Source organism: Peromyscus maniculatus, chromosome 3 (assembly GCF_049852395.1).
Source record: "Peromyscus maniculatus bairdii isolate BWxNUB_F1_BW_parent chromosome 3, HU_Pman_BW_mat_3.1, whole genome shotgun sequence".
In the NCBI taxonomy this organism is placed as follows: Eukaryota; Metazoa; Chordata; class Mammalia; order Rodentia; family Cricetidae; genus Peromyscus; species Peromyscus maniculatus.
This window is the reverse complement of record NC_134854.1, coordinates 81,497,676-81,512,041: the sequence shown is the minus strand read 5'-3', so window position 1 is coordinate 81,512,041 and position 14,366 is coordinate 81,497,676. Positions and strand designations below refer to the sequence as shown.

General features: G+C 42.6%; 1 protein-coding gene across 1 annotated transcript in view; it reads left to right on the top strand.

The window, feature by feature from the left end:
* Positions 1-12,811, top strand: part of Gprin3 (GPRIN family member 3) — a 69,850-nt gene extending 57,039 nt beyond the window's left edge. The window contains exon 2 of the mRNA XM_015989338.3: positions 9,638-12,811. Coding sequence (XP_015844824.3) covers positions 9,748-12,027 — 2,280 coding nt within the window. The 5' untranslated portion in view covers positions 9,638-9,747 and the 3' untranslated portion in view covers positions 12,028-12,811. The remainder of the gene's footprint in view (positions 1-9,637) is intronic.
* Positions 12,812-14,366: the final 1,555 nt, after the last annotated feature.

Sequence of the window (14,366 nt, the reverse complement as noted above, 5' to 3'; positions counted from 1 at the left end):
ATCTATTCTTGAATTTGCTTCCTGCTGGGTATGGGCAAAGGTATCTTTATCCTGCAAAGAAAAATTTTAGGTTAATTGTCAAATTCTAGGAAAGGTAACTATATCCTTGGATATCCAGTCTGTTATAATACCAAAGTTCAGGGTTTTTCTCAAATCCTTATTCAAGTAGTCTTTGAGACTGGATCATCTCAGCTAGTTCTCTCAAAATTGCTCTGAGCACTTTGTAGTTCAAAGCTGATCTGGAGATGATGATTGTCAGCTTAGTGATGTTATTATTGTCCACGTGGAATTGTTGTTGTTGTTGTGGGGCCCCATATTCTTCCTGGAGACTTCAGTTGATGTTAGGCCTGTCCGTGATTTCCTGCAGAAAACTGATAAGAGACTCGAACACAAAGACATATATATGCAGCTAATTGAAGTCTGTTTTCTTTTTAGAATTAGTTAGTACTCTATATGACCATTCATATCTTAACAAAGTTTAAAATGTATATATAGCTATATTATTAATCTTGTAAATTTTGATATAAAATTCATACTTTAAGAAAAGTTTAAAGAATCAGAATAGAATCAAAGAGTTGAGATTAGTAATAGAATAGTCCCTTAATTAATTTGGCTTTTCTCCTGTCCCATAGCAGAAGATGGCTCTTTTCTTCTGGCATGATACAGGGAGTTTGCATTTTCCTTTTAGCAACATGCTTGAGTTTAAAGAAGGAGAGAGCCATTCTCCAACTCCAAATTCAGCTTTAAATTTTAATTGAACTGGGACTATTAGAAGACCAATAGTGTTAAATCTTTAAAGAAAAGCAGAAACAAACATTTAGGAAGACATAAAATTTTTTAGATGATATACCCATACACCGTTTCACTCTGTTTCTTGGGATAGATGATTTGTCCCTTTTTTTCAGTTGTCTCATTTGTCCAGTGTTCTTCAAATTCCTTAACCTTCATTCTCCTAAAAGACAAAAACAAAAACCTTTCCCCAAGGTTTTTTTGGGATGTTCCTTTTTAGCAAGTTATTATCTGATTAAATGAAAAGGCATGTGTTACTGGTCTAAGTTAGTTTAAATTGGATGTTCATGCTAGTTGATGAACTATCACCTCCTCTAATTAAGAGGTCTCTCTTGTTCAAATCGAACCTTTATCAATTTTGATGGTACCCACAGCTTATCTTCTCCTGTAGAAATAAAAGCAAAACCTCATCCCCAGTATAACACTTGTTCTTAGGATCTATAAAGATGGAGCTAACTAGGCAGAAGAACAGTTGTCAACAGAGAGAAATCACCCATAAACCTTTGTTTTCTTGGGCTTCCTTGTGAAACTGGTGCATGGGTGTCCTAAGAGTTACCACTAACTCCTCCATCCTGTACTCTGGATTTGATGACTCTTTTCTTTGATATCTTTATGATTAGGCACTCAGGATATGTCTAAACTAAAAGGGCATGGCTGCGCTGTGCAAGAGAGGGGCAATGGGAAAAAAAAAAAAACAGTTGGATATTGGAAGAGAAAGGGGTTAGATGCAAGGAAACAGATTCTGACAGAAGCTCTGAATTAAAGCCTGGGCTAAGAATGCACTGAAGCAAATCAGAGGCCATCCAAGACCAGCTCCCAACAGACCCCCTGACCAAACTGAAATGGGGAGGCTGTCCCCAGAAAGAACTCCCACAACTGCCTTTTGAAGAGACATTAAAGTGACTGGGCATAAAGGACTTATGCCAAGACCTGGAACCAGTTGGTTGAGTCATTACAAAGAAGTGGCTCACCTTTGTGGCCCAAAATTGGGTGCCAAATTGTCACCAGGACACATAGCTCTCCCTTCAAAAAGAGTAAGAGATGGTTTATTTGAGTGAAATGAGTGACCGTGGTCTTGGACCATGGATTCAGGTTGTCCAAGTGACATGCTCCAACACAGAAGTGATTATATGAACTTCTTAAAGAAAAAAATCATAAATAAAGGCATTTAACATATACATTGGATAGGCAAGTTACAGCAAAGTTGGAAAGTGCATTTATAGGTTTTATGTGCTGTCTGATGACAATCTTAGCTTTTAGGACGGTAGGAGCTCAGGTTTTACCTGATAGTCATAGAGAGGTTGAATCATTGTAGAGATGGGAAGGAGTGGCAATACAGGGGACCCCAAATAGCCCAAGATAAGTTAATCATGGATCTACAACATTCCAACTCTCTAACAAGTTGTAGTCAACCTTGTAGAGTCTGATTACAGAGTCATCACAAATATAGGGGGTTTTTGTTTTGTTTTGTTTTGTTTTTTGTTTTTTAGTTTGTGGTTGTTTTTCGGGTTACTTCAGTTTTTGTTTGGAATATAGGAAGTAATAAATACTTACTGCACGTTGTAGAATGATTCTACCCTATTGGGAATTTAGGATTAATGTTCAAACTATGTCTTATAAAGGGGAAGGTGCTTGGGGTCTTTATACTATGTCACCTCCTAGCTTTGAGTCCCACTTACTATGGAACTCAGTGACACATGAACCCAATGTCTCATTCTTCTCAAAAGCACCTAAAAGGAGAACTTGTAGGGTACAGCTTGCTCTTCATGCGCTTCTTACTGAAGCAGCAGTTGTACTGGAATGTGCATCCACCACTGTCCATCCTCTTGGCCTGGCATGTTCTTTAGACACATGCCAAAGGGAAGAGTTAGATGTTCAGCTAAGGAGCTATCAGTGCTGAGCTGTGGTCTTTATAGTTGGCTCTTTGCAGGCTGTGGGTGTTTCTGCAAGTGGAATCACCTGTACACAAAGCCATGCATAGCAGGATGAACTCAGCTGATTGTGCCAATGACAGAGGCAAAGGCTAACAGGGAAAAGGATGAGAAAACCTTACTGAGTGGGTGCCAGGCAGCTGCTAGTCCCTCACCTCCTGTCTCAGTCACCTGAAGTCTAAAATCAGCTGTCAGAGAACTGGGGACTGGGGTGCTTCCCTGGGTTCCCAGAATATTGACGCAGCAACTTTAAAGAGGCATGGAGTAGGCTAAGTCCAAATCTAGAGAAGCAGCCTGCTGTACTCAAAAGTAATAGTTGTCAGAGCCATGCTGGCTTTGTCTTGCAATGCAATGACATCCTGTTGGTCGTCAACACAGGGTTTCTATGTTCCTCCTTCCTCATGCTTTTTCCACTACCCAGCACGAAAGGGCTGAGTTACTTTGCTGCCTTTCTTATTGAGAGTGGGTATGTGTTATGAAAATAGGGGGCTTGGTGTACTCATTATTTTCAGAAGGATCATTGGAAGTTTAGGGTCAGCAAGCCTCACTTATCCTAAAGTCACCCATTAGAAGTTACTTGCATCTCTGCTGCAAAGTGCTGTGAGCCAAAGAAAGGCTTCTTCTCCCATGTGGAATTGTTGCTGTGTGTGTGTGTGTGTGTGTGTGTGTGTGTGTGTGTGTGTGTGTGTGTGTGCAGGTTGCTTTCTATCTTCTTTCTGTAGTTAGACAGTAGAAAGGAATCAATCATGAGCATTCATTAGAATTCAGTTAAGCAAGAATTAAAGGTATTCCACTGTGAGGTGATTCCTAAATTCTGAACCTCAATCTCCTTCCCCTCCTGTAAAGAGTGGGTCGTGTTTACCCTATGGTCCTGCTACATTGGCAAAACAGGGTTTCATGGTTTAGACTATGGAGAGACCAGAAGAGTGTGTGCCATGGGGACAGTTCCCATTATACTGGAAGACAGACTCACTTTCAGATAACCTTCAGATTCATGATTGATGCCCCGTTACGACAGAATTCCCAAAAGCTACAGGATCTTGTAAGAAAATCTATTTGCTGCTGCAATTGACAAAGACTCTCGTTCACTAAACTTTAATCGGGAACCTCTGGGTCCCTTTTCAGCTCACTCAGTCTTGACTCTGAGCTTCAGGCCATACTTACAAAGTTAAAGTAGTTTAGAGAGGGTCCCTGGTCCTTGGTATCTGCTCAACTGGACCTACCTTCAGCAAGAACCATAGGTAGCTTTACAAAAGTTCTTCTACCTTGGTGTTTCTTGTTACTAATTTTCCATCCACAGACCTCTAACCCCACTGCAGCCTGCTGCTTGGCCACATTAATAAATTGTTACACATTCTTGTGCTATTTGAGTGTGATTCTCTCTCACTTCCATTGCAGTAGTCTTTACACCCCTCACATTCTCTTTAACATTTAACATAATAAATTTTACATTAACACAGATTGAAGCATAAATCTTTTCAAAGATCATCAATATGGTTGTTATTGTGTCAAAAGATACCATTTGTTATCAGAGCTGAAACCAGGACCCCAAGAAGCAATTGCTCACCTGAGCACACAAATAGAGCTGCAAAGTGGAACTGATTTTTTAATCTAGGGAGGATGTCCCAAGTCCACATTTGTGGGTACGAGGTCAGGTCACCCTCAGAAGAGTAGACATTAAGCAAGAATTTCTGCTCTGTCAGCACTTAGAACAAGATCCTCAGACCCAGCCACATAACAAGATTCTCCTAATCTTAAATCAAGAAGGCCCAGTTATTTGGAAGGTCTGTGCCCATGACAATGCCTTCTCAATGCTCTGCGGTCACTGTCATTTGGGAATACAAGTGATATGAAGGTGGAATGGGCAAAATGAAGAAGGGGCTTTAATTGGGAAAAGGGGCTGCACAGAATGAGCAGGAGGGATAAATATAAACATCACTACGGATGCTTGAAAAGCCTTAAGGAAAAACATTTTATATTTACTAAAATTCTCCTCTCTCTCTCTCTCTCTCTCTCTCTCTCTCTCTCTCTCTCTCTCTCTCTCTCTCTCTTTCTTCTTCTCCTCCTTCCTCCTCTCTCCTCCTCCTCCTTCTGTCTCTCTCTCTCTCTTAAATGAAGTTATGCAACTTGGATAGATAATGCTTCCCCCAACAAGCAATAGACCATCTAACGAGAACCCCTTAGCACCAAGCTTGAGAACCCTCCGTTGAAATTGTTGGTCAGAGGGAATCCATGAGAGTCCCAAAAGTAAATATGCTGCACCTATGCCCTTAGCTACCTCCCATAAGTTGATCAAGTCCCTATCACTGAAGACCCCTCGTGCTTGGACAAGACTTGAGCTGCATCTGAACTGAGGGAGAAAGGAGAGCTGTGACATGGGAGGAATTATAAGGGGATACAGGAGGGGCTGGAGGGAAAGGGGGAAGGAAGAACATGATTCACTTATGTTTCAATTAAAATAAAACAACTTTTTTTTTTTTTTTTTTTTTTTTTTTTTTTTTTTTTTTTTTTTTTTTTTTTTTTTTTTTTTTTGGTTTTTCAAGACAGGGTTTCTCTGTGTAGCTTTGCGCCTTTCCTGGAGCTCACTTGGTAGCCCAGGCTGGCCTCGAACTCACAGAGATCCGCCTGCCTCCGCCTCCCGAGTGCTGGGATTAAAGGCGTGCGCCACCAACGCCCGGCATAAAACAACTTTTTTTAAAGCAAAGGAGAAATCTGGATTTTTATGAGCTGCCTTTTGTGTCACTTCTGGGGAGTCAGGGATGAACATCTGTGCATAGGGCAAAGGCAACAGACCAAATAAAAGATTCTGTTCATCCAGTGTGATGAGCCAGTGAGGCTTCTGGGACAACTTACAGGAGCATGGATGACTGGAAGCTTCTGCATCACCAAACAGTCTACCCAGGTGTTGTGATGGCTCTGTGTCCCTGCAGCTCCCTGCCCAACTTGCCAGCATTCCATTGGACATTTCCTCTCCCTCACAGTGGCTACCATCCCTGGGAGGGGCTTCCTGGACCTTGCAAGTCCTGAGAGTTCTAGATCAGTTTCCTGCTCTTAGGAACTTCCCTCTCCTGCCCTCCTGCAGAGGATGCTTCAATTAACTCTTACTTATTAACAGGGAATAGCTACACAGCAGATCTTTTTAATTCTGGAAAGAAAAATAAAAGCAGAGGGAAAGGTGAAGGTGAAGAAAGATGATGGGAAGAGGAGAGAAGAGAAGAGAAGGGAAGGGAAGGAGAGGCTCTGCAAAAAGAATTAATTCTGTCCAGGGGCTGTCTTTTGGGGGGGGGGGGCATTGATGTTTTCTGTTTTCTTTGGCTCTGTTGAGACAAGGCCTTGTCCTGTAAGCTAATCTGGGACTCACAATCCTTACTGTCCCAAGTGCTGGGATCAGGGTGATGGTAAAAGTACACATTAGTACTTTAGTATCTGCTTGTCTGACGTGGTAGAGATGGCAGCTTCTACCATTTGGTGGGGAGAGGAGAAAAGGTGGGGAGCATTTCAGCACTTGGATGCTGTGACGGCCCTGTTACCAGTTCTGTTTGCAACCAGTATTGATTGCTTGTCCACTAAGAAGAGATATGGGACTAGCATATGTTAGCTGATGATCTCCTCTTTTCCTCTTTAGTCTTAAATTGATGGATAATTTGACCTCTATTAACAAAACTGATTAAAGGAATCACATTCCAATGCTAAAATAAGACTGCAAGTGGGAAATGGAAACAGCACAGCTTCTGGAAGCTGTGAAGTCATTTCTGTGGAAGTCTCTTAAGTTTCAGATGCTGAACTTCAAGCCATTCCTGTTTTACAGTTCTACTTGGCACACTTGTTTCTTGGATCCAGCCACATAACACAGGAGACAGGCTGTTCTTCTAACTTTATGAGATCTACCAGCTTTTCATAGCAGGTGTCCAAGCCTTAATAGTCTAAATGTGGATTATGGACGTAAACAGTTTAATAACTAAGACACCATAAGTTTCATACTTCCCCAACAACACTCTTTTTATGTTTTCATTGTCATTTCAATTCTCGAGTTAAAATATCCCATTAATCTGGAGTCTGGCAGACCTTTAATAGTGTCCATTTTAGAGGGGAGCAGCATCAGCTGACCTTTCTTTATGTATAAGACCCTGCCCTGTATCCTGTGGGGAGAAAATAACCTATCCTCTCCCTCCTGCCTTCCTGGGACTTTCAATACCTGTGGAGACATGAGGAATCTATACAAGCAGCAGCTATACCAACTGGCATGTGAAAATTACAATTCAAAGAACAAAGATGGCCAAGCTCTGGATGATCTAAAAAAATAAAGACCATGACTCAGAGGCTTTAGCTGTATTTCCCACCTGGCTCCTGGCCAATCAACATTTTATGAAACCAATTCGAGTGACAAATCTTCACAGTGTACCAGAGCATTTATTCCACAGCAGAACACAAATGCAGGAAAGCGAGAGCAGTCAACAGCTATGGTGTTACACATGGTGGCACTCCAGTGAAAAACCATAGAAAGGAAACTTGTAGACATGGTATCAGTGTGCAGACAGCAAAGACTAATGATGGATAAGTATTCAGCACACTAATATGAACAGTAAGTTAGAACAGTAAGTTTTATTTGTCCTTAAATTTCTTGATAGTGGCCTAGGGTAAATAACACTAGAGATAAAGCTCTCTTTAAACAGAGATTTGACTGAGCATTTGATAGTGAACCTTCCAATGTGAGCTTACCTGTGTCTACGTGATCACACACATCATCCACTAAAACTTAGGGGAGAAACAAAAACAAGAACAACAAACTCCTTTTATTATTTAAGAATATGATAATTTTTGTTATTTAAAAAATCTTGGCCCAACCAGATTTGACTTTATCTCAGGAGTTTGCAGCCTCATTTAAGAGTGTCTGTTGATATACTATGCACCCTATGCAAAGAAACAGGGTCCTTGAATGGTACAGCTTGAGAGACCTTAGAAATCATATGGTCAGTTGTGCCAATGGATTAATTGTGAGTCCAGAAAAAAATAAGTGATTAGCTTGAAGTAACTGCCTGCTTGTAAGAAAAATAAATTTAAATATGGTTACCAGTAATTTATGATCTATTGCATCATCCACATGCCTTGATTTCTACTTCCTAAAATACCGATGCAGAAACCTGTATATAACTTTGCATAGGTTTATATCCTAGGTCATATCAGACACATTTCGTTTTAAATCAGCATTTTCCCAACTAGCTCATCTATCTCCCCTCCCTGTCTCCAAGACAGCAATCTCTTTTCATTTAATACTTAGTAGGTGTCATCCTAAATGTATTTAAAAATCTGTGTGATCCTAAGAGAACCTGTGTGCATACATATGAAGCACTTGGTTATCTTTTGCACAAGAATGAATATTTTATATAATACTGTTTTCTGTGCCTTGATTTGCTCATTCAACCGTGTCTGAGGAAATCCTTGCCAAGGGAAAAGCTGCAGCCTCATTATGCCTTTATTTTCACAGTTACGTTGCATATTCCTTACAGTAGAATATGTCCTGATACTGCCTACTGCCTCCCCATTTTTGTTTCTGGTTTTGCTCCTACAAATAATACTTGAATGAGCATACCATTTCTCCATTTATCTTTCTATTGATCGAGTCTGCTTCATCGGGTCGGGGGTGTGCTTCAACAGCTACACTACTTCCCTGGAAAAGCTGGAGTGAGATGCCTCTCTGCCTGCAACTATTCTTCTTTCCTCCACTCGGCCTCCGCAGGCCACACTGATGCCCATCTGCCTTTGCATGTACAGTTGGTGTAAAGTAAAATCTCACTGTGCATTTATCTGGTGACAAATGAACTCGCGCTTCATTTCTAAAGCTCGCTGGTTATTGGTTTCTTGTTAATTGTGCTTTCCAGTTCTTTTACCCACTTTTCCAACAGATTGTTTGGTCTCCTTTAAAATTTTAAGGGCTTTTAGTATAATACAGATATTTTCAAGTGCCTTCCAATTTTTGTGAACTCTTTTCCCTCAAATCTATGATCTAAAATATGTTGTATGGAACCTTTTGTTATGCAAAAGTTTTGAATTTCCTCTAGCTACCCCTCTGTTTTTCTTAACTTATGCCTGATGACAAAAGCATACTATTGTTGCCCCTATTACACTGAGAGGGTCTCGACTCACAGGTTAAGAACAGCTGTTCTAGATCGTTGACTAGTCTTTATTAGATCCTTTAACAGCCTTGAAATGCCCCTTTTATCAGAGACTATAATCCCTCTTACATCAGGACCCATTTCTGGATAGTCTGTTGTAAAGATTCTTGATCTCTTCAGGCCTGCTCAGTGCTTCACAGAGTTAGTACCAGGAGCACTGCCAGATTTTATTTTTCTGACAAGTCAGATTACAGTGATGATTTCTGAAGTAGTTTTGGAAGGTAGCTATGCTGAAAACTCATTCAATAGACAGCACTGGAATGTGAACAGAAACCAGTCAGTCAAAATAATATTGGAATAGCATTAGTAGAGTTAGAATATTTTTTCAGTCTTTCTACCTCAGGTAGATTTTAACATCAACAGATGTGTGTGTGTGTGTGTGTGTGTGTGTGTGTGTGTGTGTGTGTGTGTGTGTGTATTGGCATTTGCATGTTTGTCAGTCCTAGCGAAGGAACCTGTGCCATCTGCACCTCATGCCAGGAGCTACTCTGCTGCTGAGCTACACCCTAACCCTTTGCACACCTTTATAGTAGGCTCTCACTACCATGCCCAGGCTTACCATTCCACTTGCACACTAGCCTGAGTGGACCTTGAACTTGTGACTCTCTTGCCTTTGTCCTCGAGGTCTGGGAAGACAGGCCTGTACCACCAATCTAGTTTCAAGCAGAAAAGTTTAAATGAGTTTTTTTTTTTCCTCCTGAAAAATTATGCCATATTAACCATACTGTTTGCTTAATTCCCCAGGCCAGTTCTTTAGAGGACTCATCCCGATAGCTTCCCTCTGAGTTCTGACTACTTCCCAGTGGAAAAACGTACTTGGGACAGACACGGGAGTGCTCTTGGAGAGAAGTCCCATGGGGACTGTGCCTGACCCTCTGAGAGTGACCAAAGCTTCCATAGTGGCAGCTTCTGGAAAGGAAGAGGGTCGAGGAGAGCTGCAGAATACCTCCCTACAACAAGCTCAGCCGGATAAGAATGCTGGTGGCATTGGCAATGCCCCTGCTGAACTCAGCCTCAGGCTCAGTGCAGCTGCTGAGGCCCTGATGCAAGCTTGTGTGCATGAGACCAGCCAGCAAGACATGGCATCTCCTGGTGTCCTCAATGAGGTGGAGCCAGTGTCTCCCACACACAGCCCTCCTGATGACTCCCAGCTGCAAGGAAGCAAGGAGCTGGCAGCACCGAGCCTGAATCCTACTGCAGAGAAGGAACTTAGATCTGCACCATTTTTAATGCCAGCCGTTCAGCACACTCACCATGCCATCCAAGATGACCCGCCAAATACTAGCAGCTGCCTGGCACCTGAAGATTCCTTGGTGAAATCAAAGGCAAACTCAAACAGTGAGAAACCTGAGATGTCAAGTTGTCCTACCCGGGTCCCCTGTTGCAGCAGCGAAAATCAAATGCTCTGTGATTTTCCTTCTCCAGAAAATATCCAGGGAATTGTACAGGCTTCAGATCCAGCAATGGGGGTTCACTTGTCCCCTTCTGCAGACAGACCTGATGGGGAAGGGCAGAAAGTCAACAGTAACACCACAGTAGGAGCCAGTGAACCTCTAGCAAGAGGAGGATGCTCAGAGAACAAACAGCCCTTTGCCACTGCCATGGATACCACAGGGGAAGGGTCTGAAAACCTTCCCCCATCCCCACTCACCAGCAGAGATTCCACATGTTCTCCAGATGCAAAGGAGGTGCCGGTGTCAAGGTTCAAAGAAGCCAGTACAATGACCTGCCAAGCTGAAAGGGAGACTAAGGAGGTCCCTGGCAGGGCTTGGCAAGATGCCGAAGTGCAGGCAGTGGCAAGTGTGGAGAGCAGGTCTGTCTCTACCAGCCCCAGCATCCTCCCTGCATTCTTAAAGGAAATTCCTGCTCCCAAGGGTGAGAATGAGCAAGAGCAGCTACGTGTAGTTTGCCATGGCAAGGGCAGTGGAGGCCACTCACTGGAACTCTCTAACAGCACAGTAGACCCCCAAGAGTCAAGGCAGTGTGCCGGCATTGTGCCCAAAGTGCACATCCTGCCAGCAGCTGCCACTCCTGCTGCTTCCAAGGGGGAATGCAAAACAAAAAACCAATCAGGGGAAGCCTTTAAATCCTCACTGATGGCCTCCAGTCAAAACCAGGGTACAGAGGAAGGCGGGCAGGCTTCAGCAAGCAAAGAGGCAACCTCCAGGCAGCCTCCAGGTACTAATCCTGGCTCCCAGAAAGCTAGCCCCATTGTCCAGATTTCCCCCATGGCTGGGAGTCAAGCTGAGATAAGTCATGGGCTGGGGAACTCTGAACCCAAGCCACCTGAATTTGTAGTGAAAACTGCAAATGACCACAAAACAGAGCCAGACTGCAAACTACCTGATGCCCGTGGAGGTGCAGTTAAAGATGACCAGCTGGAGAGCTTGAACCCTGCTGATAAAAAAGGTGCAAAGGACGGGAAGCCTGCTTCTCCTCATAGTGTGAAAGAGCACACACCTGGGACCACCTGCGCCCTAGATGCCAAAACCCTACTACTAAATCCTAAATCTCAAGATAATGAAGGTACAGGGCCCGAGAGCAATCTTGCACCCTCCCCAGGGAGGAAGAACCAGCAGAACACCTTGGAAGAACACAGGCAGGCCAAAACAGCCACGAGCCTGAGCCTGCCCCCCGACGGCACAGGGGACTCGAGCCCAGGCTCTGGCAAGAGGACCCCTTCTCGCTCAGTCAAGGCCAGCCCACGCCGGGCCAGCAGGGTCAGCGAGTTCCTGAAGGAGCTCAATGTGACGGCAGCTGCTGCCCAGGTGGGGCTCACACCTGGAGAAAAGAAGAAACAGATGGGCGCAGACTCCAAGCTGCAGCTGAAACAGTCCAAGCGAGTCAGGGACGTAGTGTGGGATGACCAGGGCATGACCTGGGAAGTGTATGGTGCTTCCTTGGACCCAGAGTCCCTGGGAATTGCCATCCAGAACCACTTACAGAGACAAATTAGGGAGCATGAGAAACTAGTGAAAACACAAAGTGACCAGACTCGAAGGTCTATTTCCTCAGATTCTTCTTCAAGTAAGAAGCTCAAAGGGAGACAGCAGGGCGTCCTACAGTCCATGCTGCAAAACTTCCGGCGCCCCAACTGCTGTGTCCGCCCCGCGCCATCTTCTGTGTTGGACTGAAAGGAAGCCGCACCGCTCTATGAGTGGTGGTATTCCTTCTGTCGATCCGTGTCAAAGCTTAGGAGTTTGGGTTTCTATTTTGTTTGGGGTTGGTTGTCCTTGTTGTTTTCTGAGAGACGTAGAAGTAAAAGTAACTATTAAGTTTAAGACGTAGCTATTACGAACTCTCTGGTCCTCCATAAATAAAATGTCATTTCACATTGATAGAAAGAACGCAAGAAGTGAGGCAAAGCTCGGAGTTGGTCTGCACCCCTAATTCAGAAAAAAAAAAATCTTCACTGAGGTTTTGTTTTTTTTAATATGTAATTGTTTATACAAACACATTTTCACTACACACGATTCATTTGGTATTATCACCTCAGTCTAACACAGGGTGGTATTTTCACCAAAATGTCTGCTTTACATTAAAACTAGCAAAAAAACCACTATTAGCAACACTGTGATGATTTCTAGTCTTACTGAAGTAAGGATGCTGGTACCACAGAAGTTTAGGGCCTTCATACGAACCTTAATATGAAAAACTGAAACAAATTTGATTTATTCCTGGGACAAATAAGATGAAATGAAAGTAGTCAAAAGAATGCAATAACAAATATGAATTGGCTTTAAGCATCTGAAGCTAGCCCTTTGTATGTGAACAAGTTTCTAGTTAGAAAAGCTAGCTACACCTCCAAATATGAGTACTGCCTGTACCAAATATGAATTTCAATCTGTACATTTTCCTGCCCTGAAAGCCAAGTGCATCTTTCTGTGCTTCTGACCAAATTAAAATGGTGTTTTCTTACACCAGAGGAAGTGTCTGCGATTGGAGGCATGAAATTAAAGAGAACAGTAGATTTTGGATTGCAAATGTGTCCTCTGGTAACAGTTTCTGACTCCTTACATGTACAGCCTGGATTCCTTCAGATTTATCACTTTTAAGAAACACACTTCAGAGATCTTTGTGAAATCTTGAGTTTTGGGCGGCCTTGTTCTCTCACTGGTTTCTACAGAAGGGTATCTATGGACCATGAGAACATCCTTGGGGCCCTGAGCTAGGCTGAGAGCAGCAGCTTGCACATCGTGGTTGTGTGGAGATGGAGCAAGCATTTGGGGAAGGCCTTCCTTCCATCACTCATCTTTTCTAGCCAGTGCTGATCTGAAGGTTGCTGTTAGCACACTGGACTAAGACATGAGAGAGAGAGCAACAGTTAGCTGCCTTTGCTGAAATTACTCCAACAAGCCAGTAAAAAGGACCTGCCTTGGTTTTGTTTTTGTTTTGTTTTTCCTTTAGAGACTCAAATATCAGTGGAATAACCAAATACCTATTTTGGCTTTTTTCAATGTATTTCTATTTTGTAGATTATTAACATAAAAATTATACCTGAGCTCTAAAACCGAAGCTACGTTGCATTTGATTTCTAGAAGAGCAATTTAACTGTGTATGCAACTGCAAATGTAGGCCACGGTGACAGCACCCTCTGAGTTGGAGAATGATAATTACAGTGTTATACTTGGAACTTATAACAAATTTTTTTAATAAGGCACATTTTCAGTTTCTTACTAATTGGCCTCTGTTAAGAATGCTTTATAAAGTAGAAATTACTGTCAAATTACTGATCAAATTGCTATATTAATGATTAGAGATTTAGTATAAAACTCTCTTTTAGTACTCATTTGTCTCGGATGCCTTTGCTGGGACTTAATCTGTCTCCCATCTTGCACATACTGGGGCCTTCTGTCACATGTCGGCACCCACGCTGGGTATTCACAGGGTACCCCTGGCATACCCAGGAACAGCTGTCCACAGGACCCACTCCAGATGGTGAACCTAGCAAGCCTTTGCAGGGAAGTGCTACAACAGGCTGTTCCTACATTCAAATAGGGGACAAGAAAGAATTCTGGTCAGTAATAATGTTTGTGGATTTAGAGTAAGCATAAAATGCCTAGAGTCAATGAAGCAGAGGCCTGAGAGAGCTGTAGACATCTGTCCCAGATTTAGTAAATCAAAACTGCCTCAGTTGGTGTTACAGTTGAACCTCTCAAATCCAAACCTTAAGAAGAAATATTTGATTTGACTAATAAGTTTGGTTTTCTTTGATACTGGCACTAAATTCTTAATTTCTACAAGACTCTAGAAAACATCGCAAAATGGTACAAAGAGGTTTTGATCCTTTTGAATCTTATAGAATTGAAAGCTATTAGAAATAGTCATGGAAATACCTCACCAAATGGATACATTAAGCTGGGAACCTATTCAGGTGTTTATATCATGGAACCTATCCGTAGACACTCTTGTAGTAAAATTCTATTTGAAGTTTATCCTTCCCATAAGTCTGTGACACAGCGTTTGACCTTCA